This window comes from Thalassophryne amazonica, chromosome 21, assembly GCF_902500255.1.
Source record: "Thalassophryne amazonica chromosome 21, fThaAma1.1, whole genome shotgun sequence".
NCBI lineage: Eukaryota > Metazoa > Chordata > Actinopteri > Batrachoidiformes > Batrachoididae > Thalassophryne > Thalassophryne amazonica.
Window position 1 is genome coordinate 26488005 of NC_047123.1, and position 15835 is coordinate 26503839.

The window sequence follows — 15835 nt, forward strand, 5'->3', positions numbered from 1 at the left end:
TGGGGAGGGGTTTTCGAAAGTTTCAAGGGGGCGCTATTGAGGCATTTTTCCCTGCCCATGGGCAATGCCCCTATGAATTGTAAGAGGTTGTCGTGCTAGACCGGTGTTTCAATTTTCATGATGATATGACATTGATATGACATTTCTAGGGGGCGCTATTTCGCGATTTTTCTGCGACCATGTGCGAGGCCCCCAAAATATCGAATTTCGGATCCGGCCGGACGACTTTGGAAAGTTTGAGTTTTTGAGCATGGGAAGAGGCCGAAATTTCAATTTCAAGAGTGAGAATAATAATAATAATAATAATAAACAGCGCAATTACAATAGGGTCCTCGTAGGATGTTGCCTACTCGGGCCCTAATAATTAAAAAGTAACACCAGAGAGGAGGCAGTGCTGCAAAACAAGCAAGAAGCGAGGGGGCTGGTGTGACAGACAAGAGGAGAAATGAGGAGAAAAGAGCCCGAGGACAATCGCAGTGATGAGAGTAGGCAGAGTAGAGTTGAAAAGAGAGAAGACGGTAAAATCTGAGATGGAGGACACTCATGCATTATCTTTTTGGCAAGCTCTTCGTTGCTCTTGGGCAAAAAGTAAAGTCGGTATGTTCGTGGGTCTAACTGAGCTGCGCTCGTGTGTTGAGTGTTAGTTTTTGCATTTACATGTGTGTGAATGTAACCGACGCCTGTCTAAATAATGTTAGAAATGTAAATAAAGATGCTCCTGAAAAGTGACGTCACCCCCTTGTGGCTGGTTAGAGTACAGCTCATTTGATTTTTGAGCCCAATATATAGAATTAGCAACTTTACATTAAAGTGCATTAAAGCAAACAGCTTCCGGTGTCTAAATACCTGCAGCGGTGAAGCTAAAAAGTGTACTCTCCAGCAAATATCCCTAGGTCCAAATTAGGTTCCCAAAGAAATTAGTTTAAAATAATCAGGAGCAACTCTATTGGTGAGAGATAAGTTAGCAAAATTCAACACGGAAGGTGCCATTAATAATGAAAGGCATCATGGGGCACTCGGCACACTACAATATAAATGTACAAGTAAATATACACCTGTTTATGCATCTCAATTTCACGTTTCTCATTACTGTACTTTTTACTGTGATCAAAGCCTGTTTTTATTTTATGTTATTTCTCAATATTCTTTTTTTATCAGTTTTTATTGTTTTAAATCTTGTTTGTTGTTTTTATGCCTCTGTAAAGCACTTTGAATTACTTGGTGTCGAATTGTGCTATATAAATAAATTTGCCTTGTCTTGCATTGTCTTGCCTTGTCTTGCCTGTCTTTTGACTATTCATCACATGACTTCTGTGTGACTTCATTATGAAGTCATTCATACCAGTCAATCACAGTTATTTTGCTGATCAATATTTACTTCATACAACTCACCTAGGCTTCTGAGTTGTTGAGATATACAAAAAGGGGGGTTTTCAGACCATGTTTGCCTTTTACCAAAGTACTCCCAAATCTAATCACCTCTAGATAGCTATCCTAGTAATATTCCCATCCAAGTTTGATATATGAGTATGTAGGCTTTTTGCTTGTTGCGATATACAAAAAGGGTGGTGTTTTGGGGGTGGGGAGGTGGGGGGTGTTGGTGCAAGTAATATTCTCACCAAGTTTGAAGGAAAGCCAAGCAGCTGCATTTGAGCTATCTTGTCTTCACACACCAGAGAATACCCTGCTATTGCAACTTCCCCAATGCACACGGTAACCAGGGTTCTGGATCAAAGTTGCACATTTAGTACCTGTAAGTCAAATTCAGACAAGGCCTATCTTGACTTGGATACTTTCTAATTCCTAATGTCCCATCTCTCAATCATGAAAAAAAGGTCCAAATAGCGATGCCGTGAAAATTTTGAAAATTTGCACTATTAATTAACATTTACTGACTGCCCACAATCCTGTACCTACTGTCTAACTCAACAAGATGGTAGTTGCTATACTTACAATGTTTTGGCTTCAGTTAATTGAGGCGGCAACTCCATTTTTTTAAATGGCCATCGGGTATTGGGAAGACTCTATGTCTGTCTGTCCGTCTGTCTGTGCTCAGCATAACTCCGGTCCTATTACTGCCAGCGTCTTCAAATTCACAGGGAACATTCTTGGGACACAGACCTCAGACAACTTCAAAGATGGCTAACCTTGACCTATTTTATGAGGCCAACAGGTCTCATTCTTTCTACACACTCTTTCATTGATTACATGCTCATACAGCTGAGGGTACTTTAGCATTGCATTCTACTTTTTTATTTGTAGTCAGTCTTATGTTGGTGCACGCATGCTAAAATCTCATTCAGTATCTCTGCTCGTCCTTGGCCCTTCTCACACCTTGAATATTCATCAGCCTATATGTGAATGCATAATGAAGAAGAGGTTTGAGTCTCAGCACAAACGGGTTTAAAAATAAAAGGTGGCATAAGGGTTCCTTGTGTGTGTGTGTATGCTTATTATTGATGATCGCGGATAGCGCAGTGACCTCATGTCATGCAAATGTACGCCAACATGGTTTCACGCCACAAGCTCACTCATCCCCTGTAATCATGTTCTGTTCCGACTTAACCGCTCACCCCCTTCCATGTGTTACTTCTCTGAGCTCTCATCACCTGCTTCCCCGTCTCGAGCCGCACTGCGTTATGTATACGCAGGTGTCATGTTTTTCGGTACGTAACTGCAGCAGAGAGTAGAACAAAAGCACCGAATGCTGGATTTGTGTTGCTGCTACACACATCTTGTCAAGTCACACTTTCTGTGCATAATGCGTACTCTGGTTTGTTCTCTGCGGGCGCGCATGTCTTCATCTGTGTGCTTATGTTTATGCGCCTCACTTTCAAGCCGTAATAAACTCCCTATCCCCCTACAGGCCCCGAGGCTTTGCCCTTTTGCTATTTGCTACTCTTTGCTCTCATTTTGTGTGAAACCTGCAGTCTCTTATCAAACCCCCGCTTGGTTTGTCTGTATCGCCCAGTCTCCCTCTCTCTGTCTCTCCATCTCACTCTCCATCTCTCTCTCTCTCTCTCTCCCTCTGTCTCTCTCCAGTTGTGAAGTGTGCGACCTCTGCAACTTTATTCAGCCCGTCACCGGGGACATTAGCCAGAGCAGGTCAATGAATATTGATGAGCTCATTCGGCGTGCACTCAGTAAAGGCCAGACACCAAAATCTCTGGATCCCACGGCTCCACTGACGCTCCCAGTCTGATATACTGTCAAGCCCACATCCCTTGTTCTTGCGCTGTCTCCCATCATTTCCATATTCTCCATGTCCTTCTCAAGGCACAGACAAGATTTTCACAAAGATTTGTCGAAGGCCTAGAAATCCACTTCCGTATTTGTAGTATCTCTGAAAATCGAGCGATGTCATGAGTCAGATTACCACGTTTGCATCGCCGGTAGTAGTGAGCAGTAGGAGTCCACGAGAACAACACATGCGATGTAGAGGTGATATAGATTATCAGAAGAGGGAGAGCGGCTTCCATATTTTATACCGCTTTCCTTTAATTGGAGCTGCTACAACTCCACATTGAGCTGCTGGTTCTTCTTTCTTTCTTTGTTGGTGTAGGTGTACGTGATGGTCTAGTGGTAAAGCAGGTGGCTTGACACAAGACGATTCTCCGTTCAAACCCTCATCAGACCGCAAAATCACTAAGGGCCCTTGGGCAAGCTCCTTAATCGCCCAAGCTGCTCCCAGTGTGCAGTTGAGTACTTTGCATGGCAGCATGCTAACTTCGCTGTGTGTGAATGGGTGAATGTAGTCATCATTGTAAAGCGTTTGAGCTTCATTATTTTTGCAATTTTTTTTAGGTAGTTTGAAAAATTATCTGCGGTGTTAATATCAAGCTAAGTTAAAGCTGTAGTTGATTAAAATTAAAATGTGTCTGTTGCTCACCTTTGGGTGCAGGCGATTATACATCGACAGTTCTGTAGACGTCATTTAATTGCATTTAGGTTTCAGTACTGTCCCTCACATGCACCACTTGCATTTCGGGGGAATGTCAGTTACAGCATCTTGGCCATGTGGCGGCTTTCTCTCAGTATGATGGATAGTCATGTTTCACAAGGCTGTGATAGATAGGTGGCACAGTCTGTTACTCTTGAGTTTGAGTTGTTTTTTCAACCCTAGTTTGTTCTTTGAAGGTGTCCAAAGACTTTTTTCCATATGGTTTGGCACCAGAAAGTGTTTCCACCATGAACCAGCAAAAACCTGGTCTGAAGTCCAGTGTAGAGCATTTGTGGTATTGAAAAGGCCCAGTAGTCAGAAAGCCACACATGCTAGTTTCTTGATGTGCCTTCACAAGACCGTGAATGTATTGCTTCAAACACCACACAAAGACTACAACTTTGCCAATTGTGTTGAGACTTACAATGATTCACCAACATTTTGCATATTGCGTAGTCTGCCCCACCACCTGCAGTGAATTTGAAGCACTGACAGTTGGATTTCTATACGGCAAAGACCAAGTGTCCTTTGAGATCACTTAAAAGTAGTGTTTAAATCTGGGCCATCACTGCCCCTTCAGAAGCTGACGCAAGACCATGAATATCTCTTTTATGTTCATTTATTTATTTTATTCATTGTTCGAACACTCAGTGTAGGACTTATGAATTCTCTCACTTTCGTTACATGAAATCAGATTACTCCCTTGGAAACTGTTCTCTTATGTTGCGTTTACACATAACGACGGCACGTCATGAATGCATTCTTGGCCGTTGATCACAAATATGATGATTTGGGGCAGAGGCGTCAGGTGTCCTCAGGGACTGTTGCAACCTGTTACCACGCATTATGCTTAATGGCATGTGTTGCTGGAGAATTATCAGGAACCATTACGCATGGTCAAGAATAATGTTCTGCGTTGTTGGGCGCTGTTGCACATCGTTAAGTTCTGTCACGTTATGAATGAGGTGAATTGTCTCCACACACACCCATTTTCATCCAACCGTCAGTTGCTGAACAATTCTGATCGCTCCAGTTTGCTACTCAAAATCAACAGCAGAACTTTGTGATTGCATGCTTAGTTGGGCTCTGTGCCATGGAGTGGCGCAGAGAGGAGGAGGAGATGGAGAGAGCCAAATGTGTGGCTTCACGCGGCTCTCGTCTCACTCGTTTTCCCAAACATCAGGCACAGCGTGCTGAGGAGCTTTGGAACGAGACTTTTAGTCGACTTGGCATCACTGTCCTTCTTCAGCATACTGCAGCAATGAAACTGAATTCGGAAAAGCAGGGTTTAACTGTGCGCGTGTCAGAGAAGAACGCTGTCACGCTCTATTAAGGATCACCACTAATCAAGACAGATCAACACGCTCAGTTGCGACCTCCATGACATGAGACGAAATGAGGGTGGTGCGTGACATTCATGGAAGATTTTTTTGACAGCCAAAAACATGCTCCACGAAAATCACAAATATCACGCACCAACACGCACTATTAAGAAACCTATTCAGATGCATTAAGTCACGTTAAATATTGTCAGGAATGTGTCAAGAATGATGCAAATATGACATCCGAAATGCATCTTGCCTATGTGTAAATGCACCTTTAACAAACAAGACATTCGGTGTTTCAGCATTTCCCATAATCCCCCTGGCGGCTGCCTGCGCTTCCCAGAATGCACCGCGGTGCCAGCAGAGTTCTGCTGTCTCACAGCACATGTAAACAATGGCAAAGCGAGGATGTGGATGGCGTTAATTTAGCGAGTTAATGGGAAATTATGATTATACGCTCTCCCAAGTTGAGAGGGTTATCTCGAGGACGTGTAGCACCTGTGATGGACTTCTGCTGTGCCCCCATGTTGTCTTATTGTCCATACTTCACGTGATGTGTTTACACTGTGAGTGCTGACCTCTTGACACTGGAACTCTCCTGAAACTGACCTCTCGCATGAATCACAGACCACCAGATGGCTCGAGATTCATAACTGCGAAACACCAAATTCTTTTTATTTGCTTTGAACGTCCCTCACACACTGAAACTGTATTCTTCAGTGCTTAATCATTGCTGGAGGAAGGTTCTCATTCCCTTTCGTCTCATTATCAAGCAGGTCAGTTTATCCAAACTGATTGACATGTTGATCCCAGTTTTAGAGCATAATGTGTTTTTACTTTACAGTGTTGCCGTCACTCAGGATGCAGATCACCTTGGCGCATGGACAGAAGATGCTTGCACATTTAGTGTGCAAGTCCAGCGCATGCACCTTTAGTGTGCAAGTCCTGCGCATGCACATTTAGTGTGCAAGTCCTGCGCATGCACATTTAGTGTGCAAGTCCAGCGCATGCACATTTAGTGTGCAAGTCCAGCGCATGCACATTTAGTGTACAAGTCCCGCGCGTTCACATTTAGTGTGCAAATCCCGCGCGTTCACATTTAGTGTGCAAATCCCGCGCGTGCACATTTAGTGTGCAAGCCCCGCGTGTGCACATTTACTGTGCAAGCCCCGCGCATGCACATTTATTCCACTTGACGGCAGTATTCACCTGATTTTTCCAGATGTTCCTCCAAGGAGCCATGTTCAGAGGCCATGTTGGTGGAGTGCTGTTAGTCAACTGAAATAGTTCCACTTGACGTTCTTCCTGTTTGATGCAGATGAGGTGCTGACGCAAGTGTGACATCTAGTGTAGGAAATCATTTATAGTACCCTTAATTGGGAGGTGCTACATTGTAACAAAAATGCTCACATTATTTTGTTTTGCAGCAGTTTTCTCGGAGTGAGAAATTCAGTGAACAGAAAGCGTTTTAAATTCTGTGGAAATGGCAAAAGATCTAAAGCAGTGCAGTGGTGCACCGTCTGTTTCCATACAGTGGCATTTTTCTGCTGTGTATTCACCCGAGGTCAGGATCAAGGTGCTTTAGATTTGCCTGCCACAAAGTCTAAAAGAACTTCAGAAATGTCAGCCAGAACTCGAGCTCCATACGGCCTGTAGATCCACATCCTCACTGTCGTCAGAATTAAAAATAAGTGAATATTAGTGCCGCTGATGGGCTCGAAGCATTTGACGCCCCTTACTAATCCTGACACGTTGGTGCCGAACGGGCTGTTTTTCTTTCGCCCTTACCTGGAATGATCGACAGCGTTACCTTCAAGTGTCGCCTGCGTGTGGAGAACATTAATTTGAAACATTACAGCGCGTTGCTCTGATGTTGGAATATTTATCTTGCGAGTATGTGTTCCTTTAGGAGAGATGGAGACACATAGAGGAACTCATTTTACAGGGGTTTATTGACGCACCACTGCAGCGGCATTCTGCTGATTGTTTTTGACTGGGCGCGTCTGTCTGTGTGGTATTTATTATGTTTTTGTGTGTGTGTGTGTGTGTGTGTGTGTGTGTGTGTGTGTGTGTGTGTGTGTGTGTGTGTGTGTGTGTGTGTGTGTGTGTGTGTTTGTCGTAAATGGAGCAAAAGAAGTCTCATGCCAGTAACTCCCAGGAGGAATGAATGAGTCTACTTTCATCTGTGGCGGCTTTGTGGCTTTCTCGCATTCTGTGGCATTCTCACTTACAGCCGCGTACAGTTCCACTTTGTGGGAAGAAAATATGTCTGGATTTGTCCGCTGCAGCCTTTTGTACCTCTTCTGAACTGTGTTTGGGTTTTTACACCCTTGTGTCTTCTGACAAATTTCTCTGCCCTTCCGATGGTTTTCCCCAAAGCACTCTCCATCTCTCTCTCATATTCTGATTGCACGTCTTGACTGCATTGCAGTTTTTAATCAGTACAGACTGAGTGTCTGACTGTACTTTAAATTTTATTAGGTGTGAAAATAATCTCTGATGACTTTTAGTTCTGCTGTATTACTCGCAAATTTGTTGCCCTAATGTCAGTGTGGTAAGGCATCAGCGTAGTTCACAAAATGTACAACTCTGAGGGTGAAAATCAAGCAGCAAGCTCCCGTGCTGAGAAACGAAGCCAGTGCAGAAGTAAAACCTGCAGTTCCTTGAATGGCCACTTGTGGCTCCACATATCCCCTATGTTAAAATGCCCAAATTTATATCAGAAATCAGCAGCACATTCTTGACTGTACATGGGGTGATTTCTTTATATAAAATTAATTAGATTAAGCTACTATTTTAAGCTATAAAGTTTTGAATTAATATTTGGTTTGAGCGACAGCTAGTGTGTGCCAGGTCAGGACAGCCATGCACCATCAATGGCCACTAGCTGTTGTGGACCCGACCGTGTTTGTCCTTTCTGAGCATTTTATTTCAAATATCTGAGATAATATGGCTTGATGTGCATTTAATTGTATTAATGGACCATCTACACTGTAAACCCAAGCAAGTTGGCAGAACTCAAAAATATTGAGGTAAACAATTGCCACAAAATTTTTGTGTTCACAAACTTAAAAGTCAGTTGTTCCCAGAACTTAAAGATTTCTATTATATGCTATTTGTATCTCATGATTACAGTTAAATTAAAGTGTTCATTAAGTTAAAGTAAGTACCTTTGTTTTTCACTCGGGGTCGCCACAGCAGATTTGAGGTGGATCTGCATGTTAATTTGGCACAAGTTTGACGCCAGATGCACCTCCTGACACAACTCCACATTACATGGAAAAATGTGACAGGGATGGGGTTTGAACAAGGAACCTTCTCCCCCAAAACCAAGCACACTAACCATGTGGCCACCACCCCTGCTAAAGTCTTCATTAAGTCAACTCAAATATTTTTATACATAATTAGTTAATTATTTAAAATTCTACTTAAGTTATACTTTGACATTTTGTTTACTTCGTATGCAATCAGTTCAAGTCAATAAAAATTCTGAGTTTAATTTACTCAAAAAGCAAGACCATGTTACACAAACTTGAAATATTTAAGTAAGTAGAACGTTTTCTTAAAACTTTGAGTTTACACTACTTAATCTTTTTAATTAATTTGAACATTTGGGTTTACAGTGTAAAAAGTGAAGTGCTCGTGTTATTTAATTTCTCTCATAGAACAGAATGAAACGTTTATGCAGTTTTAATGTTTACAAGTTGATTATTTTCATTTCTAAGGCTTGGAAAAAACTTCGTAGCACTTTGAAATACATCGTTACATCTTTGCGATAAAATTAATAGCACAAAATACAGTACGAAGAACCATTAAAACAATATCCCCTCCACCTGCCAAAAAATAAAATAAAAAATATCAGAAAGCCACATCTTAAAACAGAAATGAAACAAACCATAAAAAAAACACCAACATTAAATCTGAAGGCCACTCACAAAGTGCATAACCCCACAGACATCCAAGAGTCCTCGCGTTTTGTCTCTGTTGATGTTTCCTCTTATCTCTGTATCATTTATTGTTAATGGAATATTCCTTGAAGTCTTCTCGAACTTTCTCAGATCCTGATTGCTGACTTTTGTTCCTGGTTGTTCACCTTCATTTCTGGTTGCTCATTTTAACCTTTGTTTCTGATGATCGCGGACATTTCTAGTTAAGAACTCCCAGTTCTACCATTATATCATATCAATACCTGGATCAATAATCCTATTCAGATCTTCTCTTTTAAGTATTATATGAATTCTAAATAGATTTTTAAAAAGCCGTGGTGTCAGATTCATATCTGGCTGAATTGATGTATGTGTGTTTTTTGAGGTGACGTATCTTATGATGTGGTCCTATATTAATAATTTTAATGGAATCTGTAACACACACTCCCTCCCCTCACACACACACAATTTCTCCAGATGTTTGCTGTCACCTCAGATGTAATTAATTAGTGAGTAGCAACAGGCATCAAGTCATTGCTGAAGGAATAAACAATGATTGAATCGATACACGATTAATATGTTAAAAATGCGCTTAGATTCGTTGACCGATTGAACAGGTGTCCGGTCTAATTCGCCTGATAAATGTTCATTAAAGTAAATTAGATAAAACTTCACTCTGTTTGCAGTACAGACGGAATGTTGAGTTTAATTACGACACCTAATTAATTACCATCATTCTCCGTTAAGAAGATGAAGTCACCACAGTGCGGAGTAAATCGGCACTGATTTGATTTGCGGGTGTACACCAATGTCCGCGTCTTGAGCCGTTATTGGCAAATAAGTCGTATGTGAAATGGAGCATGTGCATATTTTCGTTTTGAAGTCGGCTGTAATCGGAATTATCAGTAATTCCAAACGGCGCGAATTTCCAAACATGACAACTGGGCTTTATTCGGTTGTATAACTTTGCAAAACGCCTCAATAAACGTCAGGCACTTTCAATGATGACCGATTTGCACACATTGCATGTGCATGCAGTGAAGGATTTGAGTGCTTTCGACAGAAGTGAGGGCTTTTCACCAGTAGTTAAGATTCCATTTCTGTTTCCCAAGTGACCTCCATTTTCAAAGGGTCCTGAGCTTCAGCATTACTCACTCATTGCTCCATCATAAGGTGTTTAATTACAGCACTAAACATGCTGCTGCCAGTTATTTATCACGTGCACTATGCATAAATCAGAGGTTTAGTGCTGCAAATGCCATCAAACCAACATGAGAGAAGGTTCATCAGAGAAGCTGGTTATATTGCAGGTTTTACAAATGTAGAATAAATGGAAATGTTTTTGTTTCACCCCATAAGGTGTTAGTGGGGGCAGGGGCGGGGCTTGAGGAGGTATATCATTTTGTGAACTTGCTCACAGATCTTCACAAAATGAACATGTGCCAAAGCCAGCAATGGTTGTCATAGCATCATGATAGAGGGGAACATGGATTGGATGGACCAAATAAAGGAAAAACTCCCTCTGGTGTTTTTTGAGGAAGAAACCTCAAGCAGACCAGACTCAGAGGAGTGACCCACTGCTTAGGCCTTTCTAACAGATTACAGAGTTACAAGCATGAAAGTACGTAATGGAGCAACGTCCATCTCAAGGCCGAGACCACTGAGTCCAAGATTTTGGTTTAGATGGGATAACTTCTTTAACTCCTTTCTGATTTGTCATGGGTGAATTGGAATTATTTATTGGGATGATTCCCTCACAAGAACTTCCAACCTCAGACAGATTTTCTGCACACCATCGTAGTATTTGTATTTCCTCATGAGTGATGTGTAAATGATGTCCAAGACATATGCATTGACTTGGAAATGTTCATGTATCCATCCCCTGATTTGTTTTCGGTAAGATGGTTGTAATGTGATTTTAGTAATAATACGAGCAGAGCGCCGTGCAGCGGTGCGAGGCTCGCTCTATGGTAGACCAAGGCACAAACCTGAAATGGCACAAAAAAATCTCTGCAGTAGGGATAAAGCCACAAATCATTGTCGTAAAAAAGCCATAAACCGACGGTAAGCAAATGGACAAACTGGAAATGGCACAAAAAAATCTCCGCAGTGGGGAAAAAGCCACAAACTGTTGTCGTAACAAGCCGTAAAACGCTGCAAACCGACAGTAGACGAACATAGACATTATAAAGAAGAGTAGACACCACAATGGTTGCTGTGGCGCAAGAAATATGACAGCCGTCTTGGACCAGTCATCGTAGTGATTCTATCACAAGGCCGACGGTAGACGAACATAGACATTATAAAGAGGAGTAGACACCACATTGGTTGCTGAGGCGCAAGAAATACGGCCGCCATCTTGGACCAGTCATCGTAGTGATTCTATCACAAGGCCGACGGTAGACGAACATAGACATTATAAAGAGGAGTAGATGCCACATTGGTTACTGTGGCGCACGAAATGTGGCCGCCATCTTGGACTCGTCATCGTAGTGATTCTGTCACAAAGCTGATGGTAGGTGAACATAGACATTATAAAGAAGAGTAGATGCCGCATTGGTTGCTGTGGCGCAAGAAATGCGGCCGCCATCTTAGACTAGTCATCGTAGTGATTCTATCACAAGGCCGATGGTAGACGAACATAGACATTATAAAGAGTAGACCCCGCATTGGTTGCTGAGGCGCAAGAAATATGGCCGCCATATTGGACCAGTCATCGTAGTGATTCTATCACAAAGCTGACGGTAGACGACCATAGACATTATAAAGAGTAGACGCTGCATTGGTTGCTGTGGTGCAAGAAATGTGGACGCCATCTTGGACTAGTCATCGTAGTGATTCTATCACAAGGCTGACGGTAGACGAACATAGACATTATAAAGAGGAGTAGATGCCGCATTGGTTGCTGTGGCGCAAGAAATGCGGCCGCCATCTTGGACTAGTTATCGTAGTGATTTTATCACAAGGTGCAGTGAAGGTTTGATTCTGTAATCTTATTTTCTTTTTTAATCTTTCTAACCTAATATCTGTGAAATACGAAGTGTTCCAAAACTTTTGGAGGGTACTGTATTCTAAGCTTATGATGAGTGCAAAATGAGTGTGTTTAAGAATGTTTAATTTTTGCTGCTGTTGCACTTTGTGTGAAATCATAGTCATATCTTATATCATATTGATATGACAATATTGCAATATGATAATTTGGCCATATTGTAGGCAAAAAAAGAAAAATGCTTAAAAAGGTGGGGGGTCTGGGAGGTTTTGGCCATGCTCATGCTCCACCGAAGCATTTACTTAAAAAGTCTGAAGGACCTAAATGACATGGTGAGATGCTGAAGAGCTTCGCTCGTCATGTCCGTGACATATACATATTAATTTTTATATTTATACACGTCTGATTTTCAGTCAACACTGCCCAATCCTTGCAATCTAATCACACTAGAAAATAGATCCTTGTGACAATGTTTTATCATAGATTTGAAGACAGGATTGTATTATTGATGGGTATTATGTTGGTAGTGTTTCTTGCATTCTAATGCAGTTTTGTTTTGCTTCCAACACAACACCTCCCTAGCAACATTAAGCAGACGGTTTCCTCCAACGAGACGAAAATGAATCCTCCCAAAGGAAAGCTGTTTTACTCCCTGAAAATTCTCATCCTTAAATTATTCTTAATGAGTCTGACTCCCCAGTTCTTGGGAGTTGAACATTAGTGTTACTACACCTTATCATCTATGCACTTTTAGCATAACCTCATTAAAAAAAACACAAAGTGGCATGTGTGAAAAGAACGGTGGAAGAGTTGGGCATTTACAGATTTAATCACACCAAATGTCTTTTCTGTTAAATAGTTTAATTTCGAATGAGTTCAGCCATGTAGCCTTATACAGTACCGCAAGGATTAACACTCATCCCCGGTGATATAAATCTAAGCTCGGCGCTGAGGCTGCGGCAGTGTTTTATGAGTCTGGCTGAGGATGATGTATGTTTTACTGTCTTCGCCGTAGCCGCGCTTTGGCAGGTCGGAGTTTGCCCCGCCGAAATCATCCGCTCTCTGAACTGTTAAATCACACTCGAAGCCAACCTTTGAGAAGAAAATTAATTACACTCTCTCCTCGGTTGCCCTCCTCTCATTTTTTTTCCCAACACTAACTCTCCATCCTTCCTTTTCACTTTGTGTTGTCAAACTCCCTCTTTCTTTCGGTTTGAAGGCTTCGGCGGTGTGGGTTTGGACTGTGCAGTTCTTTTGGGCTTTGTGTTGGCAGGAGTGTCTTGGCTACAAACGTTATTGCGATCTTTAATTAAGTTTTCTTTTTTTTTTTCTATCACCATTAACAACACGCTTCATTTGAAATCAGTGAAAGTTCTCCTTTGTTCGATTTGTGTGAGTGACAAGGAAGTGGACAAGCCAACTGATTAATGAGATTCCCTTCTGAACGGCCGACGCACATCCCGACCCGACTAATACACTGACCAAGTACAAATTCAACAAATGGACAAAAGAAAAGAAAATTCTCTGTAATGCTTTATGTTTCACCTGTCTATCTGTAGACATTATGGGTCCGATCATCCACCTGGTGCAAGGTTTATTTTCATACCCAGCATCCATACCATGTATGTACTCGCTATAATTGCAAACATTTGTTCCGCCACTGCCATCTTGGTCTAAAAATGAGGTGCAGACGGGTGCAATGCTTGAAAATTGGTGTCTTGTGGCAGCAAAAACTAATTGCACCATAGGTCACCGAAAACCTGATCGAATGTCCAGTGCAGAGTTTTGCTATGAAAACAGGTTGAAACTGCAGTCGGTGCAGATCTGTTCACTGTCCACTGTTGGAACAGTCTGCCTGGTTGATTGTCCAATCCTATATCAGAAAGATTTGGTATGATACAGAAAATTCACATTTAAAAATATCAATTAACTTCTGTATCATTGTAGACAGTATGAACCAAAGATATTTGATGTTGTGTGTTTGCCTTCATATCATTTGCTAATATACACGTACATCCATTCCTGCATTTAAGGCCTGCAGCACATTCCAAAAAAGTTGGAAGACAGGAAATTTATTTGAAGTATAAGGATTAAATTATCGCTTTTACAGCCAGTTTTCTTGAAACAAGTCAGGGGATGGATACATGTACATTTCAATGTTACTAAATATGCCTTTACATCAATCATTAAGAAATACAAACAGTGTGGTACTGTAAGTTAAAGCTATGTTAAGTGGGCAGTTCTGAAATATTGAGTGATCGTGCTGGAAGGACACTCGCGAGGGAAGCCACCAAGACACTAAGACCACTCTGAAGGAGTTACAGGCTTCTGTGGTTGTAGTTGGAGAAACTGTGCCGAGTGCAACTTTTTTCTATTGCATCATCAGTAAGTAGTGTTGAGGAGGATTATCTTAAAAAAAAAAAAAAAAAAAAGTAAAATTTCAGCAACAGATTTCCAAAAGGCACATAGGAAACCCAAGCCTACAAGAGGCAAAAGTTGCACCATTCCAGTTTCTCCACTCACATCCACAGAAGCCTATAATTCTTCTTTAGAGCTGTAATGGCGTCTTGGTGGCTTCCCTCACTGGTCCCCTTCCAATATGGACTCTCAGTTTTTGATATTTGAGTACTTGAGCAAGATTTACCGTACAGCACCATTCATTCATTTTAGGAACCTGCTTATTGTTAAGGGGCAAAGTGGGCTGGAATGTATCCCAGCAGTAACTGGGCAACAGCCTATCACAGGGCCAAATCATGTCACCCCTGCTTTTGGGGTTGTATTTGTAGCCACAATACTACACATGTAAAGCAACAGATGGATGTTCTAACCTGCAGCCTCTTTGTTTACTGAAATGCAACCTTCACGTTCAACACCACTTTTTAAAATTGATTCTTTGGTGTCATGCAAGAAACCACAGCGGATGTTTATATTGATCTGATCTCTCTTTCTCATCTTCCTGTTACACCCCCCGCCTTCAGGTCCAGATGGAAGATGTTGAGAGCGAGGAGAAAAGATATGCCCTCTTCCTGGATCTGCTGGAAGCTGCACAGACGTGGGAGGAGTTTCAGACGCTCATGCTCCTCCTACAAGCGTGGCCGCCCATGCTGAAACCAGATGTGTAAGATGAGCATTTAAATACTTTATTTTTATTTAAAAATACAAGTTTTGTGTTTGAGTAATGCCAGTCAGGGGTGGTGGCCAAGTGATTAATGCGCTTGGTTTCAGTGCAGAAGGTTCCGGGTTCAAATCCCACCCCTGCCACATTTCTCCATGTAATGTGGAGTTGCGTCAGGAAGGGCATCCAGCGTAAAACCTGTGCCAATTCAACATGCAGATCCACCTTGGATTTGCTGTGGTGACCCTGAGTGAAAACAAGGGTGCAGCCGAAGGGACTGTGTTTGAGTGACGCTGGTGACAGCCAATCAGAGTAGACCTACACCGTGACGTAAGTCGCTGGTCTCTTCAAACCCGCTTCATTTTGTGTGTTTATATACATGTTTCTCATATATCTTATAAAAGCTAGTAAGAAATAAACATTTCTAAAACTGAAAACGCTGTTTTTGTAACCTGGATAACACCTCTGGAAGCATTTACAAACTATTTAGAGGATGTTATTGTGGTGACGTCACAGACTGCTAGCTAGGTGGAAACTCTG

The 15835-nt window shown here is 41.8% G+C and overlaps 1 protein-coding gene across 3 annotated transcripts in view; it reads left to right on the plus strand.

Moving 5' to 3' along the window:
- Positions 1-15835, plus strand: part of nbas (NBAS subunit of NRZ tethering complex) — a 309279-nt gene that overhangs the window by 258360 nt on the left and 35084 nt on the right. For all 3 annotated transcript variants that reach the window (XM_034161663.1, XM_034161660.1, XM_034161661.1), the window contains exon 50: positions 15159-15298. In XM_034161663.1, coding sequence (XP_034017554.1) covers positions 15159-15298 — 140 coding nt within the window. The remainder of the gene's footprint in view (positions 1-15158; positions 15299-15835) is intronic.